General features: G+C 32.7%; 1 protein-coding gene across 6 annotated transcripts in view; it reads left to right on the top strand.

Annotated features, from left to right (window-relative positions):
• Positions 1 to 13,665, top strand: part of LOC135156922 (uncharacterized) — a 28,361-nt gene extending 14,696 nt beyond the window's left edge. For all 6 annotated transcript variants that reach the window (XM_064110811.1, XM_064110813.1, XM_064110807.1 and 3 more), the window contains 6 exons: positions 2,179 to 2,263; positions 6,644 to 6,706; positions 8,256 to 8,413; positions 10,273 to 10,337; positions 10,645 to 10,732; positions 11,254 to 13,665. In XM_064110811.1, coding sequence (XP_063966881.1) covers positions 2,179 to 2,263; positions 6,644 to 6,706; positions 8,256 to 8,413; positions 10,273 to 10,337; positions 10,645 to 10,671 — 398 coding nt within the window. In that variant the 3' untranslated portion in view covers positions 10,672 to 10,732; positions 11,254 to 13,665. The remainder of the gene's footprint in view (positions 1 to 2,178; positions 2,264 to 6,643; positions 6,707 to 8,255; positions 8,414 to 10,272; positions 10,338 to 10,644; positions 10,733 to 11,253) is intronic.
• Positions 13,666 to 14,710: the final 1,045 nt, after the last annotated feature.

Below are 14,710 nucleotides of genomic sequence, written 5' to 3'. Positions count from 1 at the left end.
ACATGAAAAGTGATAGAAGCAGTACGAAAATGCAGAAAAGACGTAAAAGAAGTTGTACACAAAGAATGAAATACAAAAAGGAGTTTATGAGAAAAATTCGTGGTAGGGTATATGAAAACAAAGTAGAGGCTTGTGTCAAAGATGCAAATACACCTAAGAAAGGAAAAAAAGAGAGCAAAAAATCAAGATATCATGAAGATATTATCTGGAGAATGGAAAAAATTAACAAGGTCAAAGGAAACTACAAATACACATCTGATTCTGATTTTAAGGTAAAACAATGTGCTACCATGAAAAATCTGTATCAATCTAATTTGAAATATAAAACACGTCGACTTAATGCAAATAAAACAAGATATATGACAGATAAAGACTTCCAACAAAAAGTGAAAGAGACTAGGAAAACCAGATATCAGAATGAAGAAAATTACAAGCAGAAAAACAAAAATACCATGAGACACATGATTAAAGAAAAGTATGCAAAAGATTTGAAGTTCAGATATAAACAAAAGAATATCATGAGAAATAGATACCAGAATGAAGAAATGTACAAACAAAAACAAAAGAATATCATTAGAAATAGATACCAGAATGAGGAAATCTACAAACAAAAACAAAAGAATATCATGAGACACATGCTTAAAGAAAAGTATGCAAAAGATGAGCAGTTCAGACAAAAACAAAAGAATATCATGAGACACATGCTTAAAGAAAAGTATGCAAAAGATGAGCAGTTCAGACAAAAACAAAATAATATCATGAGACACATGCTTAAAGAAAAGTATGCAAAAGATGAGCAGTTTAGACAAAAACAAAAGAATATCATGAGACACATGCTTAAAGAAAAGTATGCAAAAGATGAGCAGTTCAGACAAAAACAAAAGAATACCATGAGACACATGCTTAAAGAGAAGTATGCAAAAGATGCGCAGTTCAGACAAAATAAAAGGAATACCATGAAATTCATGTCTTTAAGGAGATATAAAAATAGACAATATAGACAAAGGAAATTGGCAATGTCAAAAGAGAAATATAGAAAAATCAAAAAGTTTAGAGAAAGTGTAATAAAACGAAATACTAAAAGAACTATTGCTAAAAAGGAAAAATTGTGTAAATTTAACAATGTAATCAAAGAATTTAGAGAAATTGTATCTCATGGTCCAGAATATGTATGTGCTGTATGCTTTAAACTTCTTTTTGAAAATCAAGTCAAGAAATGTGTAATTGATGATTATAAGTTTCAGATCTGTATTAGTACAAAGTATTTGCATGTTTGTAATTCAGAATGTAGAGGAGATTGTCCAGTAAAAACCTCAGCTAGATCATCTTTATGGATATGCTTTACTTGCCATAGAAAGTTGAAATCTGACAGAGTACCTGCAGAAGCAAACCTAAATAACTTGCAATTACATGAAATTCCAAAAGAACTTGCGAACTTAAACACATTGGAACAGCATTTAATAGCACTAAATATTCCCTTCATGAAATTGATGGCATTGCCTAAAGGTGGTCAAAACGGAGTTCATGGTCCAGTCGTGTGTGTCCCTTCAAATTCTTATGAAACTGCAGATATTTTACCAAGAGCACAATCAGAAGATCAATTGATTCGTGTTAAACTGAAAAGAAAATTGTCTTACAAAGGTCATTACGAGTATAAATTTGTAAATAAAGAAAAACTGCTTTGTGCTTTGCATTATCTAAAACTAAATAACAAATATTATTCAAATATCACTGTGAATGAGGGATGGAAAAATTCAATGGAACGAAATGAAAATGATGATGAAACTGAAGAAGAACAGGAAAGCGAAATGAGTGCTCAGACTCAATTAAGAAATTATTGGAAAAATTATTGGAAAAAATGGAATGAAGATATTGACAGTATTTTGTCTAAGGACAAGAAAAATGATGAAAACTTCAGACAGAGTGCCAACGTGCCAAATACAAAATCAAATAAAAATGACATCAATGATGAAAAAAAAGACATCACTGACGAGGAAGACCGTTTCCATGGTTTGCATCTAGATTCATGTCTTCAACCAGTTGATATTGGACAGGAAATTCTTGATCAATATTTTGATGAAATAATATGCTGTGCCCCTTGTGAAGGAAAAAATCCTGTATCCGTTCTGCAAGATGAAACTAATGAAGCTAAATGTTTTCCTATATTGTTTCCCAAAGGTCAGCCGACGTACCATGATAGAAGGGAAGAGAGGATAACATTAGGACGTTATCTGCTGAACCGATTGATGCATGTTGACAACAGGTTTGCTCAAAATACAGATTTTATTTTTTATGCTCAGTATATCTATGAAATTCAACAAGTTTTGTCACAAGTGTCTATTGCATTGAGACAAAGTTGCAACAAAAAAGATGATTCCTCACCAATTACTGCCTCAGATTTGAGATGTCCTGAAAAAATAAAAAATGTTTTAAAATCAGACAAAGGATATAAATTTCTTAAGCAGATTCGAGGGACACCTCCTTACTGGCAGAAAACACAAAAAGATATTCTAGCAATGGTTCGACAGCTTGGAAAACCAACCTGGTTTGCTTCATTTTCTTGTGCTGATATGAGATGGCCAGAGATTATGAATACATTACTAAAACAGCAAGGAGATAGCAGAAAGTCAAGTACCTTAGATTGGGCACAAAAATGCAAGCTGATGAACTCAAATCCAGTAACATTAGCAAGGATGTTTGAGAAAAGATTTCATACTTTTCTTCATAAAGTCATTTTATCACCATCTGCTCCTATTGGGAACATCCAAGACTTTGCATACAGATATGAGTTTCAACAAAGAGGAAGTCCACATTGCCATATTTTGTTCTGGGTTGACGCCCCACAATTAGGAAAAGACAAAGATGAAGATGTTGTACAATTTATAGATAAGTATATTTCTTGTGTGACGCCTGATAAGGAAGACGATCCAGAATTGCATGAAATTGTTCGTTCTGTACAGCAACACAGTAAAACGCATTCTAAATCGTGCAGAAAAAAAGGAACGACTTGTAGATTTAATTTCCCGAGACCACCTTCAGAAGAGACGTTTATCATTAAAGTTAAAGATAGAAAAACAAACAAAAAGAAAAAGGGTGAAAATGGAGAAGATGATAGAAAAACAAACAAAAAGAAAAAGGATGAAAATAATGAAGATGCTGAGAAAAAGGCTACAGAAAATGCAAAAGAACTGTTGAATTCTGTTAAAAATGCCTTGTCGGATGGAACTGAATATAATAGTACTAAAGAACTTTTTGATAAACTTGAAATTACACAAAGCCAGTTTCAAGAGGCACATCACGAGATTGCATCACAGGAAAGTGTGGTAATCACAAGAAAGCCTGGCGATGTATGGATAAATCAGTATAACCCTAACTTATTGAGGTGTTGGAATGCTAACATGGACTTACAATATGTGACAAATGCCTATGCCTGTGTTATTTACATTGTGTCCTACATGTCAAAGGCAGAAAGAGAAATAGGAATGCTTTTAGAGCAAACAGTTTCTGAGATGAAAGATGGAAATAAAGATGCTAAAGAAAGTATGAAATCAGTCGGGCAAGTGTACATGCACAACCGCGAAGTATCGGCTCAAGAAAGTGTATTCCGTGTTTGCAGTCTAAGACTGAAAGAATGTTCTAGGAAAGTTGAATTTATATCTGTTGGTCCTGATCCCATAAGAATGAGTTTACCGTTAAATGTCATAAGAAACAGACCTGATTGTGATGATGATGAAGAAAATATTTGGTTTCCTAGCAAAATTGAGAGATACAAAGCTCGACCTAAAGATGCAATGTTCAAAAAGATGTGTCTTGCAACTTTTTGTTCTCAATATAGGATATTGACCGCTTGCCATATGAAAAGCAAAGTGCACAAAAACATCTTTAAACTCAGAAATAATTTGGGATACATTCAAAGACGAACTCGTTCCAAAGATGCAGTCGTAAGATATCCACGATTCTCGTCCACCAGATCACCTGAAACGTATTTCATGAGTATATTGCAACTTTTTTTGCCACATTATATCGATGAGCAGTTGAAGCCTCCTGGGTTCAAAAGTTATGAAGAGTTCTATGAGACAGGTTGTGTAAAATTATCTGGAAATGACTTGCAAAGGGTTAGCTCAGTTATCAGTAATAACATGAAAAAATTTGAAATCAATGCAGATTCTATCGAACTGGCACAAGAGCATTTAGATCGTTTTGGTGTACCAGAAGATGCATGGGGCCTATTATGTCCTGAAAGTGAAGTACAGAGACTTGAACATCCAAACGTGTATGTTGATGCCGAAGACCAGGATGAAGAACTTGCTATGCCTGATCTTAAAGAATCCAAAAATAAAGAAAACTTTGCAGTGGAAATTAGGACTCATAAAATTTCAAAAGAAGATAGGCATTGTATCATTAGGTCAATGAATGAGAAGCAGAAAATTGTGTTTTATAAGATACGGCAGTGGTGTCTCGATAAAATAAATGGAAAACAAGTTGAACCCTTTCATGTATTTATCACAGGTGGAGCTGGCACTGGAAAAAGCCATTTAGTCAAATGCATATACTATGAATCAACACGTATATTAGCCAGAATGATGCATAATCCTGATGATGTCTCAGTGTTGAAAATGGCTCCCACTGGAGTAGCAGCTTATAATATAGATGGTCATACTATTCACAGTATTTTGTCTATTCCACCTAATGCACAGATGCCTTACCAGCCATTAAGTGAAGAAAAAATAAGCATTCTTCGCAACAAGCTAATTCAGTTGCAAATTCTAATCATTGATGAAGTGTCCATGGTAAATCAAAAATTGATGTTTTATGTCCACAGTCGTCTACGGCAAATAAAACAATCACGAGATCAGACTGCTTTTGCTGGTGTTTCCGTTATTGCTGTTGGAGATATGTATCAATTACCTCCTGTCTTTGGAAGCCCTTTATATAAAGATACACTTGAAGGAGTGTTATGGAATGACAATTTTAAAAAAGTAGAACTTCAAGAAATTATGAGACAAAAAGACGATGCAAAATTTGCTCTTTTACTGAACAGATTAAGAGTAAAAAAACGAGATGATATTCTTTCTGATGAAGACCTGGCAGTGCTAAAATCCTGTGAAACTGGTGAAGAAAATGAAGACGCTCTTCATATTTATTCATGTAATAAGGAAGTAGATGAATGGAACAGGAAATTGTTGCATAAGAAATGTTCCAATGTGATATGCTTGAAAGCCGAAGACACAGAAAGAGACTCGAAGAAGGGAAGTACAGTTCGCGAAAAACCTGTCACACGTTGTAGAAGCCAATTACCCAGTTATTTATGGATTGCCATCGATGCAAGAGTCATGTTGGTCAAGAACATTGATGTTAGCAAAGGCCTTACAAATGGATGCTTTGGAAATGTTTGTGAAATAATTATGGACCAAACAAATTCTAAATATGTTTGCATCAGAGTAAAATTTGACAAGGAAAATGTTGGTATACATTCCATTGAAAAATGTAACGAATTTCTGGGTAAGAAGTATTCAAGGAGACAGTTTCCATTGAAACTTGCTTATGCATGTACAATACATAAAGTACAAGGTTTGACCTTAGACAAAGCTGTGGTATCATTGAAAAGGACATTTGAGTCTGGTCAAGCATATGTTGGGCTTAGTCGTGTTTCTTCATTATCTGGCCTTACTATAGAAAATTTTGAATCTAAAAGCATACATTGTAATCCTGAAATCAAAGAAAGATTGGATAACATGAAACCATTTATTGAAAATTTGGAAGCTGAAAAGAGTGATAGTGATAAGTTCACTTTAATTTTGCACAATATACAAGGATTAAGACAACATTTTTTAGATCTTCGTTCCCAACAACAATTTATGAATGCAAACATAATTTGTTTGACTGAGACATGGATTAATGATGACAACATTTTAAATATTTTTATGGATGGACATAAATTCTACCATCAGCCACGTAGTCTTTCATACAATGAATCTGGAAATTCAGGCAAATTTAAAGACCTAGCACACGGCGGCGTTGGAATGTATGTGAAGAAAATTGACACGAGCAGATTAAACATAAATGTGGATAATTTGGAGTTTATTGCAGTTCTTATTAGTAGATCTCCTTCTCTTGTTGTTTCAGTCGTATATCGACCTCCTTCTTATGATATTAATCATTTTTGTCAAAATTTGACTGATTTGATAAATGAACTGAATAAAAGATGCACAAGATGTATTATAACAGGTGATTTTAATGAAAATTTGATGAAAGGATCATCAAAGATACATCAGTTAATGTCTATGAATGGTTACAAACAGCATGTTATGAATCCTACAACAGAGAGTGGAACATTAATAGATCATGTTTACAGTAAGGGATTAGACTCATTAGAAGCTGAAGTCATTCCTGTGTATTATAGTTATCATGAAGCAATTCAAGTAATATTTTAGTTGACGTGAAATGAAATAAAAATACTCATGTACCCGTTTTCTATTGAATTTTGGAAGTGTTTACTTAAGATACATTATAGTAACATCCTAAATCAAGAAGCATTAATTTTGAGGCATGTAAAAAAAAATCATATTGAGTGTAATATGATTGTGAATGCAGTTTGTTAATGTATTAAAATATCTTGACTGTTATTTATCGTACGATACAGATGTCAAAAGGGAGGAGAATGTTTATCTGATATCTTAGAAAAGCAAGAAGGAAAGAATAAAGGGTAAGTGTAGATTTAATTTTGTATTGATCAAATAGTTATGATTGCAAAATGAAAAATTTAACATATTTTGATAAATGAAAGTCTGCATAGATTATGAATAAAGGCAATTTTCAAAAGAGCTCTGCATTTATGAATACATTAATTAAAAAAAAAGGATATTCAACCAAGTATATTTAAATCAAGTTCAAAACATTACATTTCATGTAAAGGACATTATGACAATGCCTCCACCCACCAAAGGTGCTGCCAGAGACATTATGTTTTCGGGTTGTCCGTCCGTCCGTCCCACTTTCGTTCTCACGATAACTTAAAAACCAGTCAACTAATCAACTTCATACTCGGCTCGAGGACACCTATCTGGGTGACGATGAGCTGAGTAGTTTTTGGGTCCAAAGGTCAAAGGTCAAAGGTCATAGAATTCAATAAAATACATAAGAAATAGACCTTTCTCACAAAAAATCAAAAACCCTTTGACAGATCAATTTCAAACTTGGCTCATGTGTGCATATACAAGTGACAATGAGCTGATAAGTTTTGGGGTCTCAAGGTCAAAGGTCAAGGTCATAACATTCAATAAAATACATAAAAAATAGACTATTCTTGTAATAACTCTTAAACCTTTTGACAGATCAACTTTAAACTTGGCTCATGTGTACATATACAATAGACGATGAGCTGATTAAATTTTTTGAATGTCAAGGTCAAAGGTCAAGGTCATAAAATTCAATAAAATACATCAAAAATAGACCGATCTCATGATAACTCCAAAACCCTTTAACAGATCAACTTCAAAACTGGCTCATGTGTGCATATACAGCTGACAATGATCTGAGTAGATTTTGGGTCTCAAGGTCAAAGGTGAAGGTCATAAAATTCAATAAAATGCATAAGAAATAGATTGTTCTAATGATAACTTTTAAACCCTTTGAAGGATCAACTTCCAACTTCTTTCATGTGTGCATATACAAGTGACAGTGATCTGTTCAGATTTTTGGTCTCAAGGTCACAGGATTCAGTGAAGTTTATATGTTATCTGACTAGATTCTGCAGTCGCAAGATCAAAGGTCTACTATTTTATACTTTATGGAAAGAGAAACTAGGATATATATTTCTCGTCTGGCAGTGGCGGAGGCGTACATTTCGACCGTGCGCAGTCAAAGATTCGTCTGGTTTCAAAATGCAATTACTACTGCAAAGATATTTTATTTTACAATACATGGTGTCATAAGAAGCATCAGTTTATTATTGCAACAGCAATTATCAAAAAGAAATGAAACAGAATTTGAATCTAGTTTGGAAGTGAAAGAAATGAAAACTTTCTACTAAGAATGTGCTTTTATTTTCAATGAATACAGAAATCTTGTAATTTATAATGACTACATGGTATACATCGACTCAGAAAAAAGGTAGTCCAAGGGGGAGGGGGTTATGGGACAAAGATATATAAGTGTATTGTGTAATAGTTCTTAATTTTCTTTACATACCATTTGCAGTTTCTGTAATACACTGTGTAATAATGTTGTTCTCTCAATGTTACTATTAAGTACAGGTACCAACAAGAACCCAAACACCAACAATGTGATAACTCCTCTTGGGGATTACTGCCTGACTTGCGGTTATTAGACCGCTTTTCATCTAATGATTTGGGACCATGTAGGAGTGTGCATAGTGTACAAAGCCATTCATTTATGCAGTTTCACTCCATTGGTTTGTATTGATGAAATTTATATCCAATCCCAATCGGTGCCATACAAGCCTGGTGTCTGTAAATGCTCCTGTGAGTAATGTGCTGACCAGGTTTATCCCTGAAATTGTTAGTGAACGGAGCAGCTGGAGGATCCCAGCCCTTGGTGATAAATGCTGGGTATTGTGGTGAATAATAATGTTTAATATCATCAAAACACTTGTCTACAAACAGGAAAAACAATTTAGAAATTTGTTTTATTGACAAGATTTGATGATGATAACTTATGAAATTTAGATAATTGAAAATGTGTCACAGATATGTAATCCCCTCTCACCCATATTTAGTGTTTGTCGTCCAGTTAATCATTTGTCGTCCAGTTTATCATTACTCTAAACAAAAGACTTTAATGAAGAACACACCTTCAAGACAAGGATTGACTAACTCCTCACTACTTGCGCACTTATTTCAAAGAAAAACGTTTATCAACCATAATCTGTCAGTCTCATTGGCTACCAGACAAATCGCCTGCCCACAAATGCTACAGGTCCTTGAAATTGTCAAAGAAAAGACCACTTAGAGGACATTGGCTCGTCTAAAATGTAACTGGACTCTGTGATGGGTCACTTTGTATAAATTTGTTTATTATCATCTGAACAATTTCAGCTTTCTTATCATTGCAGAATTTTTGTTTATTTTGATTTTCAACAGTTTTTTTAAATTATAGTTCACAATCTGCTTCATATGTAAACCCCAACTGAGATGTGCAATACAAAAAGAAATCAAAAGTAAATCAATGATTCAAGACTTATAAAAGCCATGTCCACCCCAAGAACAAATGGATTTGGACGAAAAGGGAAAAATCAAACGAACATGCTTTATGCTGAAAATTTCATCAAAATTGAATGTTATTATAGTATTTGAAAAGAGGTCGGATTTTTCCTTTAAGATTTACTTACAAGAGTTGGACGAAGAGGGTGTAAAGTGTTTGTCTTATCACAACATTGAAATGTACATCTCAGAACAAATAGTTCCATTTTTGTAAAGTTATTATATTGAATATGGACTGTTATTAGAAATGAAAATTATATATAATTATTTAAATTGCTTGGGATAAAGTATACTTCCTTTTTTATGAAATTGTATTACGGAATGGTGTTATAACTTAGTAAAGAGGAAGGATCTTGTGAAAGTGATTATGTTACGCGGGAAGAAAACCCGCTTGGTCAGTAGAGATCGATTGATTTGAGGTCATTGGTCAAGCTACTCAGTGAGGAGAGCAATCAGTCAGAGAGTCCTGTAGGATCCAGATAATTTAGATCTCAATCCTGTCGAGGTATGTTGATTGATATGTGCTATTTTATAAGAGAAGGATATCTATGTTTTGGAATATATTATCTCTAAATCATGAACTAGAATTAGAGCATTGAATCGTAATTTTTCTGTTAGGTCAAGGATACCTACTACGTGGCATGTTACGTAACAATGAATGTGTGTATATATGTATCGGGTACCTATCGATTCAAGATGGTATCACTCTTTCCTTTTTGTCTTGGAATTGCCGAATTGGAGGACTATATTTATGTAGTTGTATTTCTTTAACGCTCGATAAATTATTTACCTGGTGTATTTAAATAGACGATGAGTAGAATTTATAAATGTGAATAATTCGTAAACCGGGAGATTTGGTAAATGGTAGCCTCAAGGTCAGGCAATGTCAAATCATTTCGTACTGATGGTTTCGATTAATTATCGATTTAACTTTAATCGATTAATATTTTCGCCAGTTCAGTTATATATTTTAGATTTTAAAATGATACGTGATCAATTGATATTATACAATCATATATATTAAGGATTGGTGTATCGTTTATTTATTTAGGAGTTCGAATGTTCATTGTTGATGGAACTAGCTGGATTGTGATGATTTCTGGGTTTTCTACGAAGGTACGAAAAGTTATGAATTTTCCTTGTAATTTAATGACTGTGTTGTTCGAAGTGATATCTTATAATATTAGGATAAGAATGATTGGTGAATTTGATTTTTTTCCTTCGAGCATTGAAGGCTTAAATGATAACTTTTTCATTAGATCACGGTGTTTGAATTAATAATTCTAATTTTTTGTCAATATGATGTTAAGAACATTTACAGTTAATCGATTGTAATTTCCCTGTAAGATGTATAGGAACCTAAAAGGTATTATGATATAGTTGAATAGTTACTCATGCAAATGTATGTTATTATTTATTTTAGATTGCAGTGTTGGGTACCGGAATCTGACCCTAGAAAGTGATTGTTTTGGTCCTTGGTATGGTTTTTAACCTGTATCTGCCCTAGTCGGGTGAGTCAAGATGGCCGTACTTAAAAGATTGATACGTGCAGCATTTTTTACCAAAATTAACGGTGTTTTGTGATCGATTACGAAAGTTTGAATTTGTTGACATATATAAAAGATTGATATATTTGGAAGAATGTTTCCAAAGTTTGCTATATAAATTGTGAATTCATATATTTTACAATGAAAGAAACTATTGCAAAAGAGGTCGATTTAAGCTTAGAAACATATAATATCTATGATAATTGTGACTATTTAATTATCGATAGTTGTATTAATAACTTGTTATAAATATTATTACTTTTCGCATATTATCGAGCGCAGACTAATATCTACTTATATGATTGCAAATCATTTAAAAAAAAAAAAAACACACATTGTAGTGGCCTGCTCAGTGATTGACAGGTGTATTCGTAATATTAAGAGTTTATATTCTGTCTTGACATGTAAATGCTTTATTCATGCTGTAATGATATTTTGAACATTATACTCATGTTCTTTATTGTTTCTCTCTTTTCTGCTTGCAGAGGTTTTTTCTTTTCCAATTTGTTATATACTGAACAACTGTTGTGCTCAAGTGGGAAATTAAATTCCGCTCACAACCTACAACTCTCGTCGTATCGTGTCTTGTGTTCTGGAGTGTCCTGACAACTTCCCCCAAAAATCCAGAATACTACATTATGTCAGTTCAAAGTTTTTCTGTATTCAGCAAAACAGTTATATACACATCATGCTTTGTATGCAATTTAGAAAGTGATGACATCAAGTCACTATTTCTTTTGTATTTTTATTAAATAAAATATGAAATATTTCATTTTTTTCCTCCTTAGGAAACAAACCAAGTTTGATTCTATTCTCACATTCTTCATAAACCATTGATAAAACCTGTTGTGAAGAAATTAAGTGTATCTGTGTTATCATATTTTCAAAAACATGAAATATGGTATGATTTATGTAATAAAATGCAAAAGAAGTAGTGAGTATGTGACATCATCAACTCATTGATTTGGACATGACCACGATTTGGTTATAACTGTTTTGTATAAGATAACCAATATTTTAAAATGACATTACTTTCTTATTTTCTATGCAATTTGTATTAAGTGTGTGACATAATGTTTCCTAGATTGTCCTCTTTTGGTTCAAATCAATTTTTGTTGGGGGTGGACTACTCCTTTAAGGAAAGTGTCTTAAATTGGTTACTTATGTTACATTTTTGTATTGTTTTATATTATCCATTTACTACTGTTTTATTTGTCACTGCACTTGAGTGTTTCGTGATTACCAATGTATTCAGATAATTGGAAATTCAGTTTTGCTGTTGTGATTCTTTTGTGAAATGGTGATTGAATGTAAAAAAGAAAATTTGCATCCATTTTAGATTTCAGTTCATATGTCTGCCTTTTGGAGAAACAGTTACCTGACTAGATTTCAAAGTGTGAAGATTGAAGGTCTATAGTGTTTTTTTGTTCATGGAAATAGAAAGTAAGAAATATTTTTCTGGTCGGGCAGTGGCGGAGGCATACATTTTGACCGTGCACAGTCGAGATTTATCTAGTTTTCAATGAGAATTGTGGCAACATCATTTTAATCACCAAAAAACATAGATTGTTTTGACTGAGTAAAAGTAGAAATAATGACACATTTATGAATTTTGGGAGAAAAGTTTATTTGATTTGTTTTGATCATTATAGCATTTTAAAGCCTGACAGTCATTTACATAATATTGCATAACTTGAGAACCACATATATGAATTTGATATGGAACAATGTGCAAAGCTTGTATGTAAATTGTGTTGAACCACTGTGTTGATGAGTTCTCAACATTGTCAGTTTTCACAGTTGATTTAACACCACAAAAAATTAAGCCAGTTATATTTAAAGAGATCTTCATTACCAATTGACCTGCGTGAATGGTAAAACATCCCACTATTCATAAAGGAAAGTTATTATTTTAGTTTCTCTTTATACATCAGTAACTGACATTGTCTAAAGCAAGCTAAAGAATTTTTATTCCTCTGCTCATCAAAAGTGGTTGCCGGTGGCATTATGTTTTGGATTATCCGTCTGTTCGTCCATCCGTTCATCTGTCTGTTTATTCCATTTTTGTTCTCGCAGTAACTCAAAAACCATTTCACAGATCAACTTCAACTTGGACCATATATGCATTAGGTGCTCAAAATGATTTCACACATGCGTATGCATGTATGTATCGTAAGAAAAAAATTAATATTCATATTCTGTTGGTACATGATCTCATTATTTAGGGTTAACAGATCAAGGTCAAGGTCAGAAAGTTCAAGCAAGTACATAATAAATACTCTGTTCTTGCTACAACTCAAAAACAGTTTCATGGATTCACTTGAAACCTGTATGGAATGGCGGTGAAGAAGATCTCATCAGTTTAAAGGTCATGAGGTCAGAGGTCAAGTTCACAAAATTAAAAAAAAATAGATAAAAATACTCATTTTTACTTTTACAATTTTGTAGATCATCTTGTAACTTTGATTGTGTATGCATCTGTAATGAATTTTTGCTTTTCGCTTAATGGACTTTTTGCAAAAAATATCAAACAACAAAAATGGTCTACTCCACCAGGCCCCCCCCCCCTCTTCCCAGTGAATTGTTAAACTAAGCATCACTTTTCTGTTTAGATGCAGTATTTTGCAATAATACATTATATGAATGAAACTTTATGTATGTAGTCTGTGTATGTATTTAGGATCCCTATGATATTGGAATAACAATGTAAGCCCAAGCCTTCAGGGCTTTGGGTAACAGTTAAAATGCTGTGAACCTTTTAATTTGATTATTATGAATTATTTGTTGATCATTGTTATTGTATTTATATTTTCTTTTTTATGTTCAGAAATCTGTCATTATCTTTTATGGCTTTTGATTGTACAAATAAAGATAGAAAATAAAAATACTAAAGAGTATTTTCTTTTAGTGTGATGCAGTAAATTCAATTTTTCCTTAAATTTTGAAATTATTTCCTCTTATCATTGTACTTAAATTAATAACCACACCATAAGCCTGAAAAAAAAAAAAAACAGTGAAAGAGATTAGGTAATAATAGCAAAGAAGGTCATGGTGGTTTAATGGTGAATGATGATTATGGTAGTGGTAATGATAATGGCGATGTTGATGATCATAATTTACAAGTCTGGTGTCTGTAAATGCTATAGCCCCTGTGAGTAATGTGCTGACCATGTTTATCCCTGAAATTGTTAGTGAACGGAGCAGCTGGAGGATACCAGCCCTTGGTGATAAATGCTGGGTATTGTAATGAATAATAATGTTTAATATCATCAAAACACTTGTCTACAAACAGGAAAAACAATTTAGAAATTTTATTTGATTAAAGACAATATGATGATGAATATGTTGATAATCATGGCAATAATGAAAAAAAAAGGGATTGTGATGATGATAACAATACATTAGATATGCTGAAACAGGAAAGTCAACCATGATCTATCATTTCTATTTTCCTCTTTTATTTGTTTCTTTTCTCTCTTTTTCAACGGACTTCATTGGTGGTTGGTAGGAGGTTTTTGCCCCAAACATTTGATAATGGCAAATATATCATAAAATGATACGGCAATGAAAATTTTCGAGAAGAAATTGATAGTGATTATGTTACGAATGAAAGTAATCAACAAATCGGAATAAACTAAGATCAATGCAGCTTGTGACCATGATAAAATAGAGAATGATGGTGATGATGGTAATGTTAAAAAACGATGAGAAAGAGAGAAAGAAAATCTTTCCTCTTTTTTTAACCTCTCTCTCTCTGTCTCTCTCGTATTGGTTTTCTTTCTTTTCTTTTTCTTTTTTATCTTCTTTTTTTTTTTTAAGCATACATGAATAGTCATTAAAAACGTCATCATAATTGATGTCATCATCATCATGATCATCAATATGTTCGTGACCATTAAATATGTACCAGAGATGAGCAATATAACAATAATGATCATGAAT

The sequence above is a fragment of the Lytechinus pictus genome, chromosome 16, assembly GCF_037042905.1.
Source record: "Lytechinus pictus isolate F3 Inbred chromosome 16, Lp3.0, whole genome shotgun sequence".
NCBI classification, from domain to species: Eukaryota; Metazoa; Echinodermata; class Echinoidea; order Temnopleuroida; family Toxopneustidae; genus Lytechinus; species Lytechinus pictus.
This window is presented reverse-complemented; position numbering and strand designations above follow the sequence as displayed.